At 33.5% G+C, this 19,269-nt stretch overlaps 1 protein-coding gene across 1 annotated transcript; it reads right to left on the bottom strand.

Moving 5' to 3' along the window:
* Positions 1-2,757: 2,757 nt before the first annotated feature.
* On the bottom strand, positions 2,758-17,592 carry LOC127857096 (uncharacterized). Its single transcript, XM_052393459.1, has 9 exons — positions 17,491-17,592; positions 16,087-16,130; positions 15,011-15,103; positions 14,604-14,696; positions 13,998-14,104; positions 10,998-11,084; positions 10,193-10,295; positions 8,322-8,402; positions 2,758-7,497 (listed from the first exon to the last, which is right to left on the bottom strand). The coding sequence occupies exons 3-8, from the start codon at positions 15,065-15,067 to the stop codon at positions 8,400-8,402; spliced, it is 450 nt and encodes a 149-aa protein (XP_052249419.1). The 5' UTR covers positions 15,068-15,103; positions 16,087-16,130; positions 17,491-17,592; the 3' UTR covers positions 2,758-7,497; positions 8,322-8,399.
* Positions 17,593-19,269: the final 1,677 nt, after the last annotated feature.

Below are 19,269 nucleotides of genomic sequence, written 5' to 3'. Positions count from 1 at the left end.
TGCGTGAATTCTGATTTATGTTGTTATTTTGGAATGGCGCTCTGTGATTCTGCCACTGCGAGTTTAAGCAGCGAAACGTTGTCCGCGATCTTATGCAGCTTTTCAGTCAGAATTGTGTTGGTGTCTGGTACAACATTCCAAAGTTTGCACAGATCTGACTTTACACCATTTACTTTTTTCTCAAGTTTCTCTAATGTTTCTTACTTTTTGTTTATGACCGAAAATTAAATGTTCATCGCCTTTTCCATGGATACTATGAAACTCTTATTACAGAGTTGGTGGGTGGCTGACCTGTGATATGATGCGTCTCTCTGTTCCATTTCCGGCCTCTCCTGCACTTGGTGCGAACACCGAGTTATCCATGACAGGGTCACTGAATAACACGGAATGAGCACCATGGATAGCGTCACTCACTTTGCAATTAACACTGCCTATTTCCCTCACTACACTCTTTGTTGACTCATTCGACCCACCAGAAATACCCTTGTTTTTGGCAATACCCTTGTTTTGGGCAGCTATCTTCTGTTCCTTTTTAGTTGGTCGCGTTAGCGGCCGAATGAATTTACAGACCATGTTTTGCAATCAGTATGTGCTTGGAAGCCTAAGCTACGCTAACGCTAAGAAGCGCAACTCACTATGCTAGGAACGATTACAGCTGCCTATCTGCACTGCAGACGACATATGCTAAGGAGCGTCTGTTCTACTAAACTGCAGTGACTGTATTTACCAGCTTGTAAGATGTAATTGGCCAGTCTAGTGGTTACCATTGAAATCTGTACATATCGGCTGCTTTCAGGGAAAACGGTGCTTAATGCATGTAAAACAAGATTAGCCTGTGCACACTGATGAGCCTGTGGAATGCGCACAAGCTAATCAAGGACGACAACAGCGAACTATTTCAGTGCCTTCGGCGCTTTGATTTGGTCCATTGCTACTACTAGAGTTGTTAATACTGTTTTTACGTTTTTGTGCTTTTCCCATGGACTGTTCTGTAAAATAAGCTGATAATTGCAATACGCTTGTTTGAATCTAGAGGTGTGTAAGTGTAAAAATTATACGCAATGTGCGACGTTGCCTCTCCCAGGGCGAGTATGATGATTCGCGAATGAGTGCGATCAGAAAATACAACATATCACAATTAATTACATTAAGATGAAAAAAAAAACGATACACGGATGCCTGGCACCGTAACATAAGTAATTTGAAAATCAAGTTAAGAATGACGATATCACTGCGTGAACCAAAAACATTGTAATAATTTTTTTTTCATTGAATTGTCAACGTTATAAAAATACTTTTTTTTATCTTGATATCAGCACCTCGATTATCACATGCGACACACAATACTACTGTGGTTGTTATTTATATCAAGGAGGATTAAAATACGACCATGTATAGCGACGCTATATGGTGGACAAAAACCACTGATGATGACATTTAATTTTACATCGATTTTTGTCAAAGTTCAAAAGCAACGTTTATCTGTATCATCATGCGTCTTTCACGAGACATATTATTCACTTGTGGGTATTACTCTCGCCAAGTATTATTAAAATCCCGACCATGTATGGTGTTGTTATTTTGCGGACATGAACCCCGGTGTTGATTCGGACTTATTAGTTATGTTTGTCACAGTGCAAAAACACCATTGGACCTTGATCTTCAGGACTTGACAGAACAGAACAGACCAGTTAATGGAGTAAATCAAGGCCTCCGGCCCATAATACATAGCATAATGACATAATGCAATACAATTTAAGAGTTGTGCCCATTATATATAACACAATAACATCAAAATTAATTATAGTTTCAAAAGTTGTGTAATTTTAAATTTCAAAAGTCGAATGGCAGGCTTGTCGGATCTCCTAAGACATAAGACCCGTTTTCGCAATACGTGGCTCAGTTTTAAAAGCACGTCCAATAACATGACGAAAGTATTGGCATAAATGAAAAAAGTCTTGATATCAATTACAAAGATTATGAAAAATAAGAGAACAAGTTGGAACTCGGAACTCCTAAGACATAAGACCCGTTTTCGCAATACTTGGCTCAGTTTTAAAAGCACGCCCAATAACATGACAACAGTATTGGTATAAATGAAAAAGAAATGTCTTGATAACAATTACAAAGATTATGAAATAAAAGAAGACATCAGCATTACGAGTCTTTTACGCGACAACCATTTATATTGTGTATAGTGAAGTTATTTAGCGTTCACGAACAACTGAAAAACTTAGTATTTTATATTGTTTTTTGTGAAAGTTCAATAGCACCGTTTGAGCTTCACATCAGCATCTTGAGCCTTTTGCGCATCACATCATACTTGTGGCTATTAGTTATGACAAGTATTATAAAAATCCAAACATGTTTAGCAAAGTTATTTAGTGGAAACAAAACACTGTGATGATCACATTGTTACATTGTGTTTTTTTTGTCAAAGTTCCAAAGCACCTTTTTACCTTGACCTTGACATCAGCATCTCGATTCTTTCACGTGACATATCAAACGACATGTATTGTGTTTTTTTCTTATGCCAATTGTCATTAAAATGGACCATGCACGGCAAAATGATTTATTGGACACCAAACACTGTCATAATTAGGTATTTACATTGATTATTGTCAAAGTTATATAGCACCGTTTGACCTTGACATCTGGCTGTTGAGTATTTCACATATACTCTTGTGGTTAATACTCATGCCAAGTAATATTTTAATCCGACCATACATAGCAAAATAATTGAGCGGACACGAAACCTTTGCATTTTTTAGAACATAGTTTATTAAACAATCCATCCAGAAAGCCAAAAGCCCAAGTGGACAAATCAAGCATACATGATACAGTGTTTCCACAATACACAGTTTATGATTATACAAAATAAAGTTATGCAAAGAAATAAAATCGTTTGGTTACAACGGTGCCTACATGAATTATTATACATTATGAGTTATTATACATTACACTAGAACATAAATAATTATCGAAAGTATACATGTAATTAAATATATCCTAAGTGCGTCAGAGTGTATGAGGCTAATAAACTCAATTTAATGCAATATACAAACAAGGGCTGTTTGTAAAACATGCATGCCCCCCATATGGGCTGTCCGTTGTAGTGGCAGCCATTGTGTGTATACGATTTTTGTCACCGTGACCTTGACCTTTGACCTAGTGACCTAAAAATCAATAGGGGTCATCTGCGAGTCACGATCAATGTACCTATGAAGTGTCATGATCCTAGGCAAAAGCGTACTTGAGTTATCATCCGAAAATCATTTTACTATTTCGGGTCACCGTGACCTTGACCTTTGACCTAGTGACCTCAAAATCAATAGGGGTCATCTGCAAGTCATGATCAATCTACCCATGAAGTTTCATGATCCTAGGCATAAGCGTTCTTCAGTTATCATCCGGAAACCATGTTACTATTTCGGGTCACCGTGACCTTGACCTTGTGACCTGAAAATCAATAGGGGTCATCTGCGAGTCATGATCAATGTACCTATGAAGTTTCAAGATCCTAGGCCCAAGCGTTATTGAGTTATCATCCGGAAACCACCTGGTATACGGACCGACCGACCGACAGACATAATAGTTGTAAATCAGTGCATAACAGTTCTAAAAATGCAGCCATATTGTCGTAGAATACATCTAGGAACAGACACGATACTATAATATAACCTTCATTAAAAAGATAATAATGGCAATTGATTAAATACATTCAAATACAGTTTTGACAGTCCATTAAAGGCGACCGTTAAAACACAAAGACAGATTAAAAAACACGTGAATAAAAACACGTTACATATGCGGTACTATCCCAACAATTAATATGCAGTACATAATAAATGCAATTAAAGTTACAACAAGATATATACCGCACAAAACATTTCAGAATAAATCAAATTGATGACACATGTATTATGCGTTCGAACCTTAAAAGAGTGATAAATATAACAGCTTAATTTTTTTATTAATAGTTCATTATTTGATGTTATTAGCTCTATTAGCTCGATAAATTTGTACATGTTTGGTCGTTGTCTGTAATACAATGGAATATATTTTGATCTCAGTTCAGTATATATTGTACATTCAAGAATAAAATGAAACTCTTTTTCGAGTTAATTACAAACAGTACACTTTCTTTGATCTAATGGAATTGGTGTAGGTCTAGCCCATCTGCCTGACTCGATATTTAATCTATGTGATGACATACGTAATTTTGATAAATTTACTCGAAACTTGTTGACATTGCATATACATGTATTCAGGTACGGTTGAAATTGAAAAACGAGATATGTTTATAAAAATTTGCCCTAGTAGAAGTATGAAGTCGCTCATTCCAATTCTGTACAAACATGTCGCTCTATCTTTGTCTTACGACTGATACAAACATATTTTATTTCCAACATCTTGAAAAAACCAAGCATCATAAAATCCCAAATTACTTAGTAGATCCCTTAATAGCGTGCACCAATTTTTCTTGGTAGGACACTCAATACTATCATCTAATAAAGTCAAATAAACTTTTTTGTTAAATTAATTTGCTTAACATAATTCACACAAAACACAAACACGCGAACAGGAAACACTTGCAATTTATCGCACACCCATACACACAAATGCACACATACCGACAAATTAAGTGCTTAAGGTTTGTGTTTTTTTTTCCATAGAACCAGAGGTTGTGTTCACAAAACAACATTGATAGATTATCATGTAATATACAGAACATAATTTTATTACACATAAACTTTACAGTTTCTAGTGTTAAACAAAGCGATTATACAAAATACATGAATACATATAGTTTGTCGTTTTTTTTCTAACAGAAATATCATAATTTGGTTATGGATAGACTTTACAGATATTTTAGACAAACATGATAACAGTGTATCTAGCTATATATGGAACTGCTTTAATACCGTATGTTGTTGTATCAGTAAAATAATTCAATATCTGTTTAGAGAACAAAACTTAATACAACTTGAATCACAATAAAATGTTAGTAGTATATAGAATACCGAATTTTTATGTCTACTTAATGTTAATGCAACAACTACATCAGCATACAATCATTACAGAACAGAACATAATTTTATTACACATAAACTTTACAGTTTCTAGTGTTAAACAAAAACAATAATGCAAAATGCTTGAATACAGTAAGTGGATTTAGCAGACATGTTATAAAATAGTTATGAATGAACTTTACAGATAATTGAACAAAACTTGTTTTAAATCACATGTTTACAGTGTATATTGCTACATATGGATGCTTTTCACTCGCGTTATAACTGTTAAGGTGAAACCTTAATTGTATTTTGAAGGAGCATAGAATATAACAGTGAGCATCCAAACCACATAAAATTTAAGTAGCAACGGCACTATTACAAATTATAGTTGAAAGTGTATGAAAATTAAAATATAAACATAAACATATTTCGAAATATAACAATAATTATACTTTGTAATATACACAACTATACAACCATTGTTTCATTTAACTATCATTAATAACAGATACTTACAAATGTTATATGTAAGAGTTTTCAATATACCTAATATGTCAGACTGCCTATTTGGAACACAAAAATAGAATCACACATAATAAAATGTAGTATTTAATTGAATCTCTGTACAAACGAGACAGTAACATGTCATGTCCAAAAGAAATAGAGCATCAGTTACAACCTTTAAAAGAACAGATATTCATTCTACCCAGATACATTCTTAGACATTATTACTACTGAAAAATATTAAGAAATAGATATAAAAAATACTTATCACAAGGGAAGAACATATGAAGTTGATTTAATAGTAACCATATCATGCCTATTTGAAACAAAACAAGGAAAACAATTGTCAGAAAACCAAGTTGTAAATTACAAAAAAGTATGATAAAAGGTGATATGGGATTTACAATTAATATTTAATTAAAACAAGCCGTCAGAGATGGGTGAAGCTCCCCAAAGTTTTTTTTGGTCACAATATTGCACTATATATTCAGATAAAAGGAAACATCTTGAGGGGCATAACTTTGGACAAAATAATAGGATGGATGGTTTAGCAACTTAACAATTTCAAAGGGCCATGAGTCTCTAAATAAATCATCTAACCAGAACCCACAAATAACACGCACATCTCTTCAAGGCAGTTAAGCTTCCCATAAAACTTCATTGAATTCAAGTTATTAGTTGGGGATAAATAGCCCAGACAAGAATTGCACTATATGTACAGTATATTGAAAATTTCAAAGGGCCATAACTCTGTGAAAAATCATCCGAACATAACTTGCTGATAATATGCACATGTCCTGTTGGTAGTGAAGCTTCCCATAAAGTTTCATTCAATTGCAGACATTAGTTGCTAAAATAGCCCGAACAAGAATGCACAATATGTACAGTTAATGGAAAATTTCAATGGGCCATAACTCTGTGAAAAATCATCCGACCATAACTGGCTGATAACATGCACATCTCCTCTTGGTAGTGAAGCTTCCCATAAAGTTTCATTGAATTCCCGTAATAAGTTGCTGAGAAAAAGCTCAGACAAGAATTTTTTAGAGGAGCATAAAAATGATTCAAATATGAAATTTCTTTGTGTTATATACCTCATTATAAACTTCCTATTTTAAAACAAATCAATAGGCAACCGTGAGGCAAACACGAAGGTATTATAAAATGACAGCATATTTTTTTTATTGAAGTTTCTCTCTGTGAAGACAACAGACTATGAATTATTGTATATGGTTTCTTAGTCTGATTTTTTTTTATCCCTGAATTATAAAAAAACAACACATTTAGTTCTGATCACCTTTGAATAAGATGCATTTTTAATTTGAGAAGACATGCTTCGCACAATTATAAGGCAACTTTTAAACAAATGCAAAGCACAAGATACACGTCGTTATAAACTTGTGTGTTTAAATTGTTCACTCTGGTCAAACTTTATGTTCAAATAATTATTTTTATCAATTTTACAAGTCTAAACTAGTTTTTTTGTCATAAAAGCAAATGTAAAGAATGCTTCATTAATTTGTAATGCAATGAAGACTAGTTTTCTTATGACATATCACATATACCTAAAGCTACCGTATAGGGAGAAATAATTACTTTTGACAACTTTCAAATTCGAATAAATGACAATCGAATGTTATTAAACAATGTTTCTGAAACAAGTTATGTATTAATTTTTAAACAATTTGCAAAGAGATGTCATATTAATTCATCAATTTTACCAACAAAAAAAATACCTTGACCTTACACAACTCAAAGTGTGTAGATCCTTGAGATACACATGCATGCTATATATGAAGTTGCTACCTTTAATATTGCAAAAGTTATTGCAAATGTTAAGGTTTGCACAAACAAACAAACCAACAGACAGGGCATTATGTAAACTACCTCATTAAATTAATTGTATTTTTTTAAAGAAAATTTTTGCTTCCAATGCTGGATGCATATTTCCTCATCAACTGTGTCCGCTTTGACTCACCTGAAAAATATATAAAGATGCATATTAAATATTGGATCTGTCATCTTTACACATATACTCTGGGCTGGTTTTCTAAAAGTTTCTAAGATAATTCTTAAACAAATTGTTCTAAGATTTAAAGTTTTGATTAACTCTTCTTTTCATGAATCTTCAACACAATATGAAATTCAAAATCCATGCATATTTGTATGATTGTTTCAATGTAAAAACAATATGTCAAGGGACATGGGAAATATTTGGGATAGTACGCAAACATTTGCACGCTCACGCTAACACTCATGTCGACACCGGTGTGAGAAGGATAGCTCAACTATATATATTTCATATATATAAGTCGAGTTATAAATGAAACAAATTAAATTAACTAGAATCACATTCATTGCCTTTTAAGCTAAGATCATGCATACCAATGTACATATTTTATAAGGCAAAGAGAAGACACATAAGGTTAACCATAGTCATAAGCTCACATCAGGGACATATTTTGCATGTCAGTATCTATGTTGACACTGCTGTAGTAATTGCTGCTATACAACATGTATTAAGCACAGCTTTTGCATTTACTTTTGTAGAAGGGCATGGATCGTATGACATAGTGTGTTTACAAAAATGTTGTGGAAATTTTTATATTTCTTAAGTAACACAAAGTATCTGAATAAGCAAAGATAAATGTTTTTATTATATATTATTATACATATATTATATTTAAGATACATTGACGAATATTGTGTAAAAATTGTTAGTGATGAAAACAATACATCTTTCTTCATAGGTAACTAGATCTGTAGACAAAAACAAAAAATACAATTTTTGTGGAAACTTACTATTTATCCTTCGCAAGATAAGCTTTTAGGTTGGGATCTTTAACTCCCCGCAACTGTTTTACGACAGAATAGTATGGTTCACTGAAATTAAAAAAAGAAGCAAATTGTGATTTGATTTTATTAAAAATAAATTTATGTAACTATGTAGGTTTGAACATAGACAAGTAACTGTTGCCCACAAACATATAAACTGCATTCTCTGCAAGTGATGACATATTTAAAGTGTTAATAGTTATAAATGCCAATTAAGAGAATGTGGAGTGGTTATTATGTCCCCCACTCTATAGTGGGGGACATATTGTTTTTGCCCTGTCTGTTGGTCTGTCTGTCTGTCTGTCTGTTGGTTGGTTTGTTTGTTGGTTTGATTGTATGTTGTGTCAAACTTTACAATTTGCAATAACTTTTGCAATATTGAAGATAGCAACTTGATATTTGGCATGTATGTGTATCTCATGGAGCTGCAAATTTTGAGTGGTGAAAGGTCAAAGTCAGGTCATTCTTCAATGTCAAACTGGTCGAATATATAGCTTCAAATCGGCGCAGTAGGGGAAATAGTTTTTCTGACAAACATATTACTTGTTTTGTTTAGCTCACAGAATATTAATTTATACCACCTAAATGGAAGTCAACTAGAAGAACAATATCCATAGGCCTCTGCGCTCTGAGTTTGATCATTACCTTTCGGATAGGTAGTCATGCAATCTCCAAAATAACAGAAACAGTCAGGACATGCATTTGCATGAGTACACATATTTTTTTTTACAATTTTGAACCCTTTGTACAACTTATTAACAAATGTATAGTTAATAATTAAAATGATAATTAATATGAGTTATATATTATACACGCTTCAAATCTGGCTCTATATATGAATGCATACAAGCTTTGTGAAAATAAAACAAGATTGCCAAACTGTCACAAGATACGCCTATTTGAAGGTTTTGAACAACGTGATAACTTTACCATGACCCATATTTTAACTTGACCTACATGCACAAATCATAAAGACACAATTTCTGACCAAATTTGGTGAAGATCATATGAAAACTTCTTCAATTAGATAACGGACACCATGCTAAACCCTTGAAATGCGCTATGTGACCCCGTGACCCAGTTTTTGACTCGACATGACCCATATTCTAACTTGACCTAGATATTTTCTAGATACATCTTCTGATCAAGTTGAATTAAAGAGCGGACACTACTGTGGACGCCGCCCGCCAAAAGTGAAACTATAAAACGTCCCGTTTTAAAAAACGGGCGTATGAAAATTAAAAGTGAACCTTTGTAATATTATTGAAGTCGTGCCAATCCTTTACCTTGGTCATTCACACTAAATAATGGATGGTTTTATTACAATATTTAATTTTGGTGTACATTAACTAAAGCAGGTAACTCTTCCTTTAAGCATTCAATATTGACGGTTACACAAATGCTATTCACCGAACTAATGTACATTTCAAAACAAGCATTAAATATAAGGTATGAAAGTCAAAATTGTCATTTAAATGGCTCAAACGTATTTTAAGCATACTTTTATCATAATCTGTTCTTTTATATACATGTACATAACCATACAATTGGCACCATGAACCCAAGAACAAGCTAGGTCCGAAATAAATGAATAAATGTAAACGTTTTTATCTCAATTAATTCACAAAGTATTTTGAACAGTTAACCCACTATATTTACCTTAAAATCCCGAACCAAGATGCCATATAATATTTATTGTGTGAAGTTTCTGTACAATAGGTCAATAAGATTTTGAAGAAGAGGTTGGTAAACAAAATATATCAATATACAAATCCATGTAAAACAGCGTTTTTTTAAAATAGGTTTTGGTAAGTGAAAAAAACAACAAAAAACAATACCTTGTGTGAACATGATGCGCACTTGTACTTTTCTGGTTCCACTGACTCACCAACACATTCCGGATGGAACCATTTAAAGCATCCTTCACACTGCCAGTACTCTCTGGGAAGCACATTCAAAAGATACACTTAGCATCAGCAACACATTAAACATCTCAGCACATCCCACTTAACTTACCTAAACGCAGATTTCGAAACCTAAACACAAACCCTTAGTTCAAGGTCAAGGTCACAGGGGTCAAAATTTGTGTGCGTATGGAAAGGCCCTGCCCATATGCCCATGCAGACCAAATATGAAGGTAACATCTCAAGGGACATATAAATAATGAGCATTTTCCCAAACCTAAACCCAAAGTGTGACGGAAAGACGGACAGACAGACAGACGGACAGTCCAATCACTATATGCCCTCCTACCGGGGGCATAAAAACCAGTTCAGACATATAACAACATTCAACCTTTGAAGTAGACAAGCAATTTTAAGTGTAGGCAAATTTGTAGCATTTATTCAAAGTTTGACCTTGAACAAGCACGGTGTGTTAATTGCAACTTGATTTCTCTTGAAGGTGAACATAAGGGAAAAATGCTTTTGAATCCCTTGATTCGTTGCAAAGGAGTGACAAATTTTGAGAAAGGGAGACCAATTGTCAAGAGAAAATGATTCCTGTATAGCCAACATTTTCAGAAACGGAAGGACAATTTACAATATATTTTGGTGTTTAAGTTTCATGTAGAGGTAACTATTTTGTTATTGTTTAATTAATAGTTTAACTTGCTTTAGGACAAATTAATGAAACCTTGCATACCTTCCATCATCCGGCATGTTGCACAGACAATGAGTTTCTCTGACTCTTAGGTTAATAATAAATAATGGACTCTCTGCGAAAAGGTGCCTAAATGAAGAAAACATTGAAATCAGTACAATAAATAACAAGAAAATTCAATCATGGGGTTGGTATTCCCCATCCTAATGAAAAATCCTATCAGGCCCCTCAATCGGTCAAATCCACGGCCGAAATTCGGCCGCATTCTCCCCCCTGAAAAGTATACTTTTCCCCCTTTTTGGGAGAAAAATTCCCCCTAAAAAAAAAAGATAGATGTGTCTCATGATTATTATATCTCAATTCTATTTTAATTTAATCTTGTCAAACATACTTTATTATTAAAAAAGCAATGAATATAGTGCAAACCTGTACAAATGTTATAATTAGAGAGTAAGTAAAAAATCCCCCCAAAAGGTAAACGCTGCGAAAATTCCCCCTGGTATGGGTAGGGACCCGCTTCCCCTAAAATGGATTGAGGGCCCTGCCTATCAATAAAGGGTACAATTCTTAACTGACCAAGCCATCCTGACAAAATGTATGTAACAACTGTATAAATAATAAACACTTGATGTTAATATAATAATAAAAATTGAATTCCAAACAATAACCCAGGCGGGAAAAACTCAATTACAATCAATTAAGGATCGAAAGATTTAAAGCTGATCCAAACAAAATATGGAAGTGAACAACCACAATTTGAAACAAAACATTTTAGTTACATGATATTTCACACAATAGTTAATTTACTAACAGCTTATTGCAGACATAATATTTAACAAGCAATGTGTTTGTGAAACATAATGTCCCCATATATTTGACCTTTGACCTTGAAGGATGACCATGACCTTCACCTTTCACCACTCAAAATGTACAGATCCATGAGATACACATGCATGCAAAATATCAAATTGCAATCTTCAATGTTGCAAAAGTAGGCATTAAATAAGCGATTTTGACCCATATATTTGTCCTTTGACCTTGACTGCCAAATATTAATTAGCTAGCTTCATTATGGCAAATGTAAATGTTTGACGCAAACACACAAACAAAAAAACAGACAGGTCAACAACAATATGTCCCCCACTATAGTGGTGGGGGACATAAACAAATAAATGAGAATATTTATTTACTTGCATACCAAGTAGATACTGACATAATATATGCATGCACCCTCGGTAGTAAGATGATTTTTATATGAAATTCCATGCAATAACTACAATGTACTCATAAACAGCACACATAATTCCTTTAATTTGAATTAATTAAAGGGGCATAAATAAGGAGTTACCTAGTATGCCCAAAAAATTTGAACAATCAACATGCTGACACATTTATTTAAAATTCCAAGAAATTGCATGAAATAGTTGCTGAAAAACAGGTCCAGATAGAAAAATGTGACAGACAGAAGTATGGAATGACAATTTTTTTTTTCTCTCCGCCTCAGAGAAATTAACTCACCTTCACTTTATTATAACACATTTTATTATGGTATATATAATTACTTACTGCATATTTAGGAACCTGATAAACAAATTCAGGCTTTTTCCGCTCCATTTTGGGAATACGCCACACTGGAATTTTGGGAATTTCGCGTCGTGAAAACCCCCATTTTGGGAAATAAATTATTCGCAAAATTGGCTCAATTGGGAAAAATGATCGCATGTAAATAGTGTTTCTTATATTTCAAAGAAGCCGTTAACTGGTAAATAACGACTATTTTGATAACTTATTATTAAAATTTAACAAAGTATTATGGACGTGTGAGATAAGTGCAGGTTTTTTAATCTGAATTTGGGGAAAATGCCTGGCCTTTTTTGAGGTGAAAAAAATCGTGTGAAGCGCCGGATTTTGAGGAAAATAAGGAAAGTCTTAAATAATCATTAACATATTTTACAGTTTTTAAAACAAATTCAAGGAAACAGATAATTTAATTATGCAACACTTTCTATTTTCTACACCGGATCAGGTAAACTTATATATTTTAAGTAAAAAAAAAAAAAAAAAAAAAATATTTTTTTTTTATTTTTTTTTGGAATTGGGAATTTTTTTTTTGTTTGGGAAAAAAACAACCAGATTTGCATTGGGAATGGGGCCGAATTTCGGACCCGTAGCATAGGGCGGAAAAAGCCTGAAATTACCTTTATTTAGTTGTTATGGATTCGTTACACTTTGATGACCTTGATTTAATTCTAAATTATTTTGTGAATTATTTTCTACATCACATTCATTGATTAAAAGCATCAAAGAACCAGTATGACGTCAAGTACATTGCTGCCAGTGAAAGAGTGACAAGCTAATATAAATACACTAAAATTAATTTCCCTAAAACATTATGTTTACAAGCAATTATACAATATGTCATTAAAATACTATTGTTTGTTTCTTTACATTTATACACATGACATCAAGGTTTATTGCATTTCCTTAAGATTGTGTTTCATATGTGAATTTCTTATCAAATTATGTAAACTGTTCTGAACTGTTTTCAAAATAATAAGCTTTGCCAAAAATTGCTTGAGATTTCCTTTTTTCTATAGATTTTGATTAGCATGTAGTGTTAGCATACTAAGAATTATTTCATGATATTTCAGACAAAAGTTTCTAAATGAAAGCTCCGAATAAACAACATACCTCAATTTGAATCAAATAAAAGGTCAAACCTCTGTGGTTATGTTGTAGATCCCTACATAATTTAATTGATATGTGTGACCAAGCTGTATACAAACTTCTTGATAGTTTAATAAAATTCCATTGACAATTATGGATAAGCATATCTGGACAAGCAAAAGAGTGAATGAAGGACGGAGAGCAAAATAGACTGACAAGGGCAAAACAAGACCCTGCTTTCTGTTGGAAATCAATATCAATCTTACTGACAACAATACCAGATATGAGGTGTAAAGGATGATTAAGGATAAACATAGTTTCCTATAAATATGAGATCCATCCGTAGATAACGACAATTACTTGGACAGCACTTACATGTTTTGATGGGAGGGTAAAGCTAAATACATCCCTCTTTGATAAGTCAACAGGTAATGTCTGCCACAAACCTTTGATGTACTCGCTCTGGCTGGATATCTTGACTCCTAAACAAATTACATGTTTCAAGTAAAAAGTCCTACATAAGTTAATAAGTGTGATGCATATAGATGCAAACACTTCTCTGCAGAAGTGCATAAATGTGAACACTGACTCTTTCCTAAAATATTTCTTGCAAAATTTAACAATCCAATAATAAACCAAATGTATACCGATACCACAATTAACCTAAAAGATACGTCGATGAACCTCTAAAAATATGCTTTGCATTATGGTACACAAGAGGTTTATCAATTTAGAAAAGCTACAACTGAAATTACCATAAGACTGAAGAATGATTTGTTAGCAAGGATACTCTTTTAACAGTAACTCTGATTGCGATTGTTTAATCAAGTGTTATTGACTTACTAACAAACAGTGTTTTCTCAAACCCTTATCACTCTAAGTCTCCTGCTGCCTAAGATAATTCACTGCTCTTTGATCAGATTACTTTTTCTGCATTTTTGATCCATTTACGTTTACAATTAATTCACATAAATAGAGTACCCTGGCTGTTGCTACATGATCGACTACTGGGTCAGTGTCTCCCCCTTCCAAATCCATGGCAGAGGCAGGGTTGTTTGCCAGCTGGTCCGAGTTCTGCAAAATGATCATGATATACTCATATTTACTTCCTTTATTTACTAAGGACTTATAGAAAAGCAAGAATTGAAATTACCATAACACAGATGAAATATTTGTTATCAAGGACACGTTTTTAACAGTAACTCTTATTGCTGTTGCTTCGCGATTGTATAATCAATTGTGTCTTACTGACTAGACAGTGTTTTCTCAAGCCATTTTCAATCTAAGTCTCCTGCTGCCTAAGATAGTTCACTGCTCTTTGATCAGATAACTTTTTCTGCATTTTTGGATATATTTATGTTTACAATTAGTTCACATAAATAGAGTACCCTGGTTGTTGCCTCATGATCGACTACTGGGTCAGTGTCTCCCCCTTCCAAATCCATGGCAGAGGCAGGGGTGTTTGCCAGCTGGTCCGAGTTCTGCAAAATGATCATGATGAACTCATATTTACTTCTTTTATGTTTTTGTATTCTCATTTTCTCTACCGTAAATGACAGCTGCAATCTCATTACTCCTGTGCTTATTCACTCATGTTATTCTAGTATTTTAATGTTGAAGATGGAATATCATGTGAATGGATCTCAAATGAGAAAGGACTTATAGAAAAGCAAGAATTGAAATTACCATAACACAGATGAAATATTTGTTATCAAGGACACGTTTTTAACAGTAACTCTTATTGCTGTTGCTTCGCGATTGTATAATCAATTGTGTCTTACTGACTAGACAGTGTTTTCTCAAGCCATTTTCAATCTAAGTCTCCTGCTGCCTAAGATAGTTCACTGCTCTTTGATCAGATAACTTTTTCTGCATTTTTGGATATATTTATGTTTACAATTAGTTCACATAAATAGAGTACCCTAGTTGTTGCCACATGATCGACTACTGGGTCAGTGTCTCCCCCTTCCAAATCCATGGCAGAGGCAGGGGTGTTTGCCAGCTGGTCCGAGTTCTGCAAAATGATCATGATGAACTCATATTTACTTCTTTTATGTTTTTGTATTCTCATTTTCTCTACCGTAAATGACAGCTGCAATCTCATTACTCCTGTGATTTTCACTTATGTTTTCCTAATATTTTAATGTTGGAGATGAAATATCATGTGAATGGGAAATCAGATCAGAAAGGAATTATAGAAAAGCAACAACAGAAATTATCCTTACTTTGAGTAAAGATTTGTTAGCAAGGGCACGTTTTTAACAGTGACTCTTATTGCTTTTGCTAAGAGATTGTATAATCAAGTGTTTCTTACTGACTAGACAGTGTTTCCTCAAACCCTTTCCATTCTGAGTCCTTTGCCTAAGATATTCCACTGCTCTTTCATCGGATAACTTTTTCTGCATTTTTAAAACATATTTATTTTTATAATTAATTCACATCAATATAGTAAGGTGGCTGTTACCTCATGTTCGACTGATGGGCTACTTGCTATCTCTTCTAGATGACCTCCAATGAATTATAGAAAAGTAAGTTAACAATTTGAATAAATAAATATGCTTTAAAAGTATTTGCAGCAATTAATTTAGTCATTCATGTGTCCAAACATATTATTTCTATGGCTTTTCAAACAAGGCATGCAAACAAGGGCTGTTTGTAAAACACGCATGCCCCTTGAATGGGCTGTCAGTTATAGTGGCCATTGTGTGAATATGTTAGAAACTATTTTAATGCTTCAGGTCAATGTGACCTTGACCTAGTGACCTGAAAATCAATAGGGGTTATCTGCCAATCATGATCAATGTACCTATGAAGTTACATGATCCTTGGCCTAAGCATTCTGGAGTTATCATCCGGAAACAATTTTACTGTTTCTAGTCAATGTGACCTTGACCTTTGAAGAAGTGACCTGAAAATCAATAGGGGACATGTGCCAGTCATAATCATTGTACCAATAATGTATCATGATCCTAGGTTTACGCGTTATTGAGTTAACATCCGGAAACCATTTGGTGGACGGACCGACCGACGGACCTACATGCGCAAAACAGTATAACCCCTGGGGGCATCCAAAGTGCAATATAAATTCATTTACATATACATGTATACATGTTCACACTGTACATGCAAACCAGCAGATTCTGTAGTGTATGAGTTCGAATTCCACAGGGACAGTATTGGAATTTTGTGTGTGTGTTTCATTTCTTTGACTTAACAATTTTATCAATTATCATAAGTGCATAGCATAACACTTAAGTTAATTTTAGTCTTGACTCTTGATGATTTACATTCTACTTCATTTTTAGTTAAAGTGCCCTGGGGATTTTTTTAATACTTATTAAAACACCTATCTTACAGGATTATTATTATAATGGGGTATCATTTTAAATAAATCATTAAGTAAATTAAATACCCTTTAATAGTTTTATTTATTTCTGACAATTAGATCCCCTATTTGCCATTGACATGCTCCTTTACTCAGGACTTACCAACAGACAAACCCAGAGAGATCATAAGAATACACAGCAAAGTACAAAATAAAATAAAAAATATAATCATATTGCAATGATTTGTTTCTTATTTGTAAAGCCATTTTCTATCATTTTCCTTATTGAACAATTTTTTTTTCATAATCCAGTAAAAAAAGCAATGGAAAGTAATTCACTTAAGAAAGCATAAAAAAAACTTTTCTGGATAAAAAACACTGGTAAGTTATAATAACGGTTTGCTTTTTTTTTGGTTTTAAATCAAAACATATAAAACATATATAACACTTTGGTGGAAAAGTGATAAATGATAAAATGGTGGAAAAGTGATAAATGATAAAATATATACAGTGTTTCTTTTTGTTGGAAATAAAATTATTTACCCCCTTCAGAAAGCAGTCTTCTGGCTATTCGTCTCCGTTCTTCTAGTAGTTGTGTTTTGCTGAGCACAAACTCTAGGGATTGATTCTGCAGGTAGCATTCTGCTTACTAAAGTTGTTAATATCATTATATTTACTGAGAGGTTGCATTGGGCAGAAAAAAACACAACTGTTTCAACCAATTAAGTGGGTTTGAAAACTAATTTACCAAGGCAATCCAAGTAATACTTAGGCACGCACAAACATTTTATGAACATACATATTAATTACAAGTTTCATGTAGTTACATACAATAGTTACTGAGCAACAGCTATGGAAAGCAAAAAAAAGTTATGAAATTCCTTACTTTCAATCAATGAAGAGGATAACTATGGCTTTACCAAGTTGATGCAGATTCCTAACGTTCAATCAATGAAGAGGATAACTATGGCTTTACCAAGTTGATGCAGATTCCTTACTTTCAATCAATGAAGAGGATAACTATGGCTTTACCAAGTGGATGCAGATTCCTTACTTTCAATCAATGAAGAGGATAACTATGGCTTTACCAAGTTGATGCAGATTCCTAACGTTCAATCAATGAAGAGGATAACTATGGCTTTACCAAGTTGATGCAGATTCCTTACTTTCAATCAATGAAGAGGATAACTATGGCTTTACCAAGTGGATGCAGATTCCTTACTTTCAATCAATGAAGAGGATAACTATGGCTTTACCAAGTTGATGCTGATTCCTAACGTTCAATCAATGAAGAGGATAACTATGGCTTTACCAAGTTGATGCAGATTCCTTACTTACAATCAATGAAGAGGATAACTATGGCTTTACCAAGTTGATGCAGATTCCTTACTTTCAATCAATGAAGAGGATAACTATGGCTTACCAAGTTGATGCAGATAAATTTTATGCGTGTACCAATGCAACATGATAATAGAAAATAATTTTTAAGGTTCATTACAAGAAAAAGTTAAGAAACAGCTGTGGACAGAAAAGTGTCACAGATGGACAAAAAGACAAACAACGCTTAAAGAAAAAAAATCATTGGGAAGTACAAATAACAGATTCCATTACCTTTAAAACGTAGACACCGCAAGATATTGAATCTGACTGTTTTGCATGACGTGGGCAGAGTATGTTCCAATGTATTGGTCCGCCCATATCAATGCTGGATAAGCGCCGAATGTGCACAAATTTACTGTTCAAAAGCAAAAAGTAAAAAAACAACATCATCAAATCACCATAAATGATACATTATGAGTACAAATATTATTTGCTAAATTTTTGGAATGAATAAGGAATGAAATTCCCTAGCTGGTAATGGAGACATATTTTTTGCGCTGTCCAGAGTGATGTCAGGATGTCTGGTTAGATGTTCCTTGAATCTTGTCAGCACTTATTCTCATAAAACACTTAAAGGATTAAAAAGAAACTTAGAAGGAGTGTTCATTACAAAGCCTTGGTTTGCATATTGGCAGATTTGTCAATTAAGTCAAGTTCACAAGGTTAAAAACATAATTACCTTGCCAGTGCTTCTTTGCATAAATCAATGAAGGATTTTAATGTTACTTGGTCAGATTTATTAATAGCTAGCTTGGTTCGGCATACTGTGAGGATTTTTATTTGGGTCAAGGTTAGAAGGTTAAAACATGGATTTCTTGTACTTCAAACAAGAGCAAACAAAAGCATAAAGTAAAGAAATGTTTCCCTTGTCCACGCCTCTTCTCGTAAACAAACCAATGCAGGAATATTAATGAAACTTGCTAAGTGCTAGTACTAAGCCTA

This window comes from Dreissena polymorpha, chromosome 14 (assembly GCF_020536995.1).
Source record: "Dreissena polymorpha isolate Duluth1 chromosome 14, UMN_Dpol_1.0, whole genome shotgun sequence".
NCBI lineage: Eukaryota > Metazoa > Mollusca > Bivalvia > Myida > Dreissenidae > Dreissena > Dreissena polymorpha.
The sequence above is the reverse complement of the archived record's forward strand: the minus strand, read 5'-3'. Positions and strand labels throughout refer to the sequence as shown.

What these genes read in the sequence shown, in the direction of transcription:
- LOC127857096 (XM_052393459.1), bottom strand. Translation starts at nt 15,067, where the DNA reads ATGGATTTGGAAGGGGGAGACACTGACCCAGTAGTCGATCATGAGGCA. An exon ending in ATCATGTAGCAACAGCCAGG is followed by an intron (nt 14,105 to 14,603) that starts GTACTCTATTTA and finishes TAATTTGTTTAG; the next exon opens with GAGTCAAGATATCCAGCCAG. An exon ending in TTACCCTCCCATCAAAACAT is followed by an intron (nt 11,085 to 13,997) that starts GTAAGTGCTGTC and finishes TTCTTCATTTAG; the next exon opens with GCACCTTTTCGCAGAGAGTC.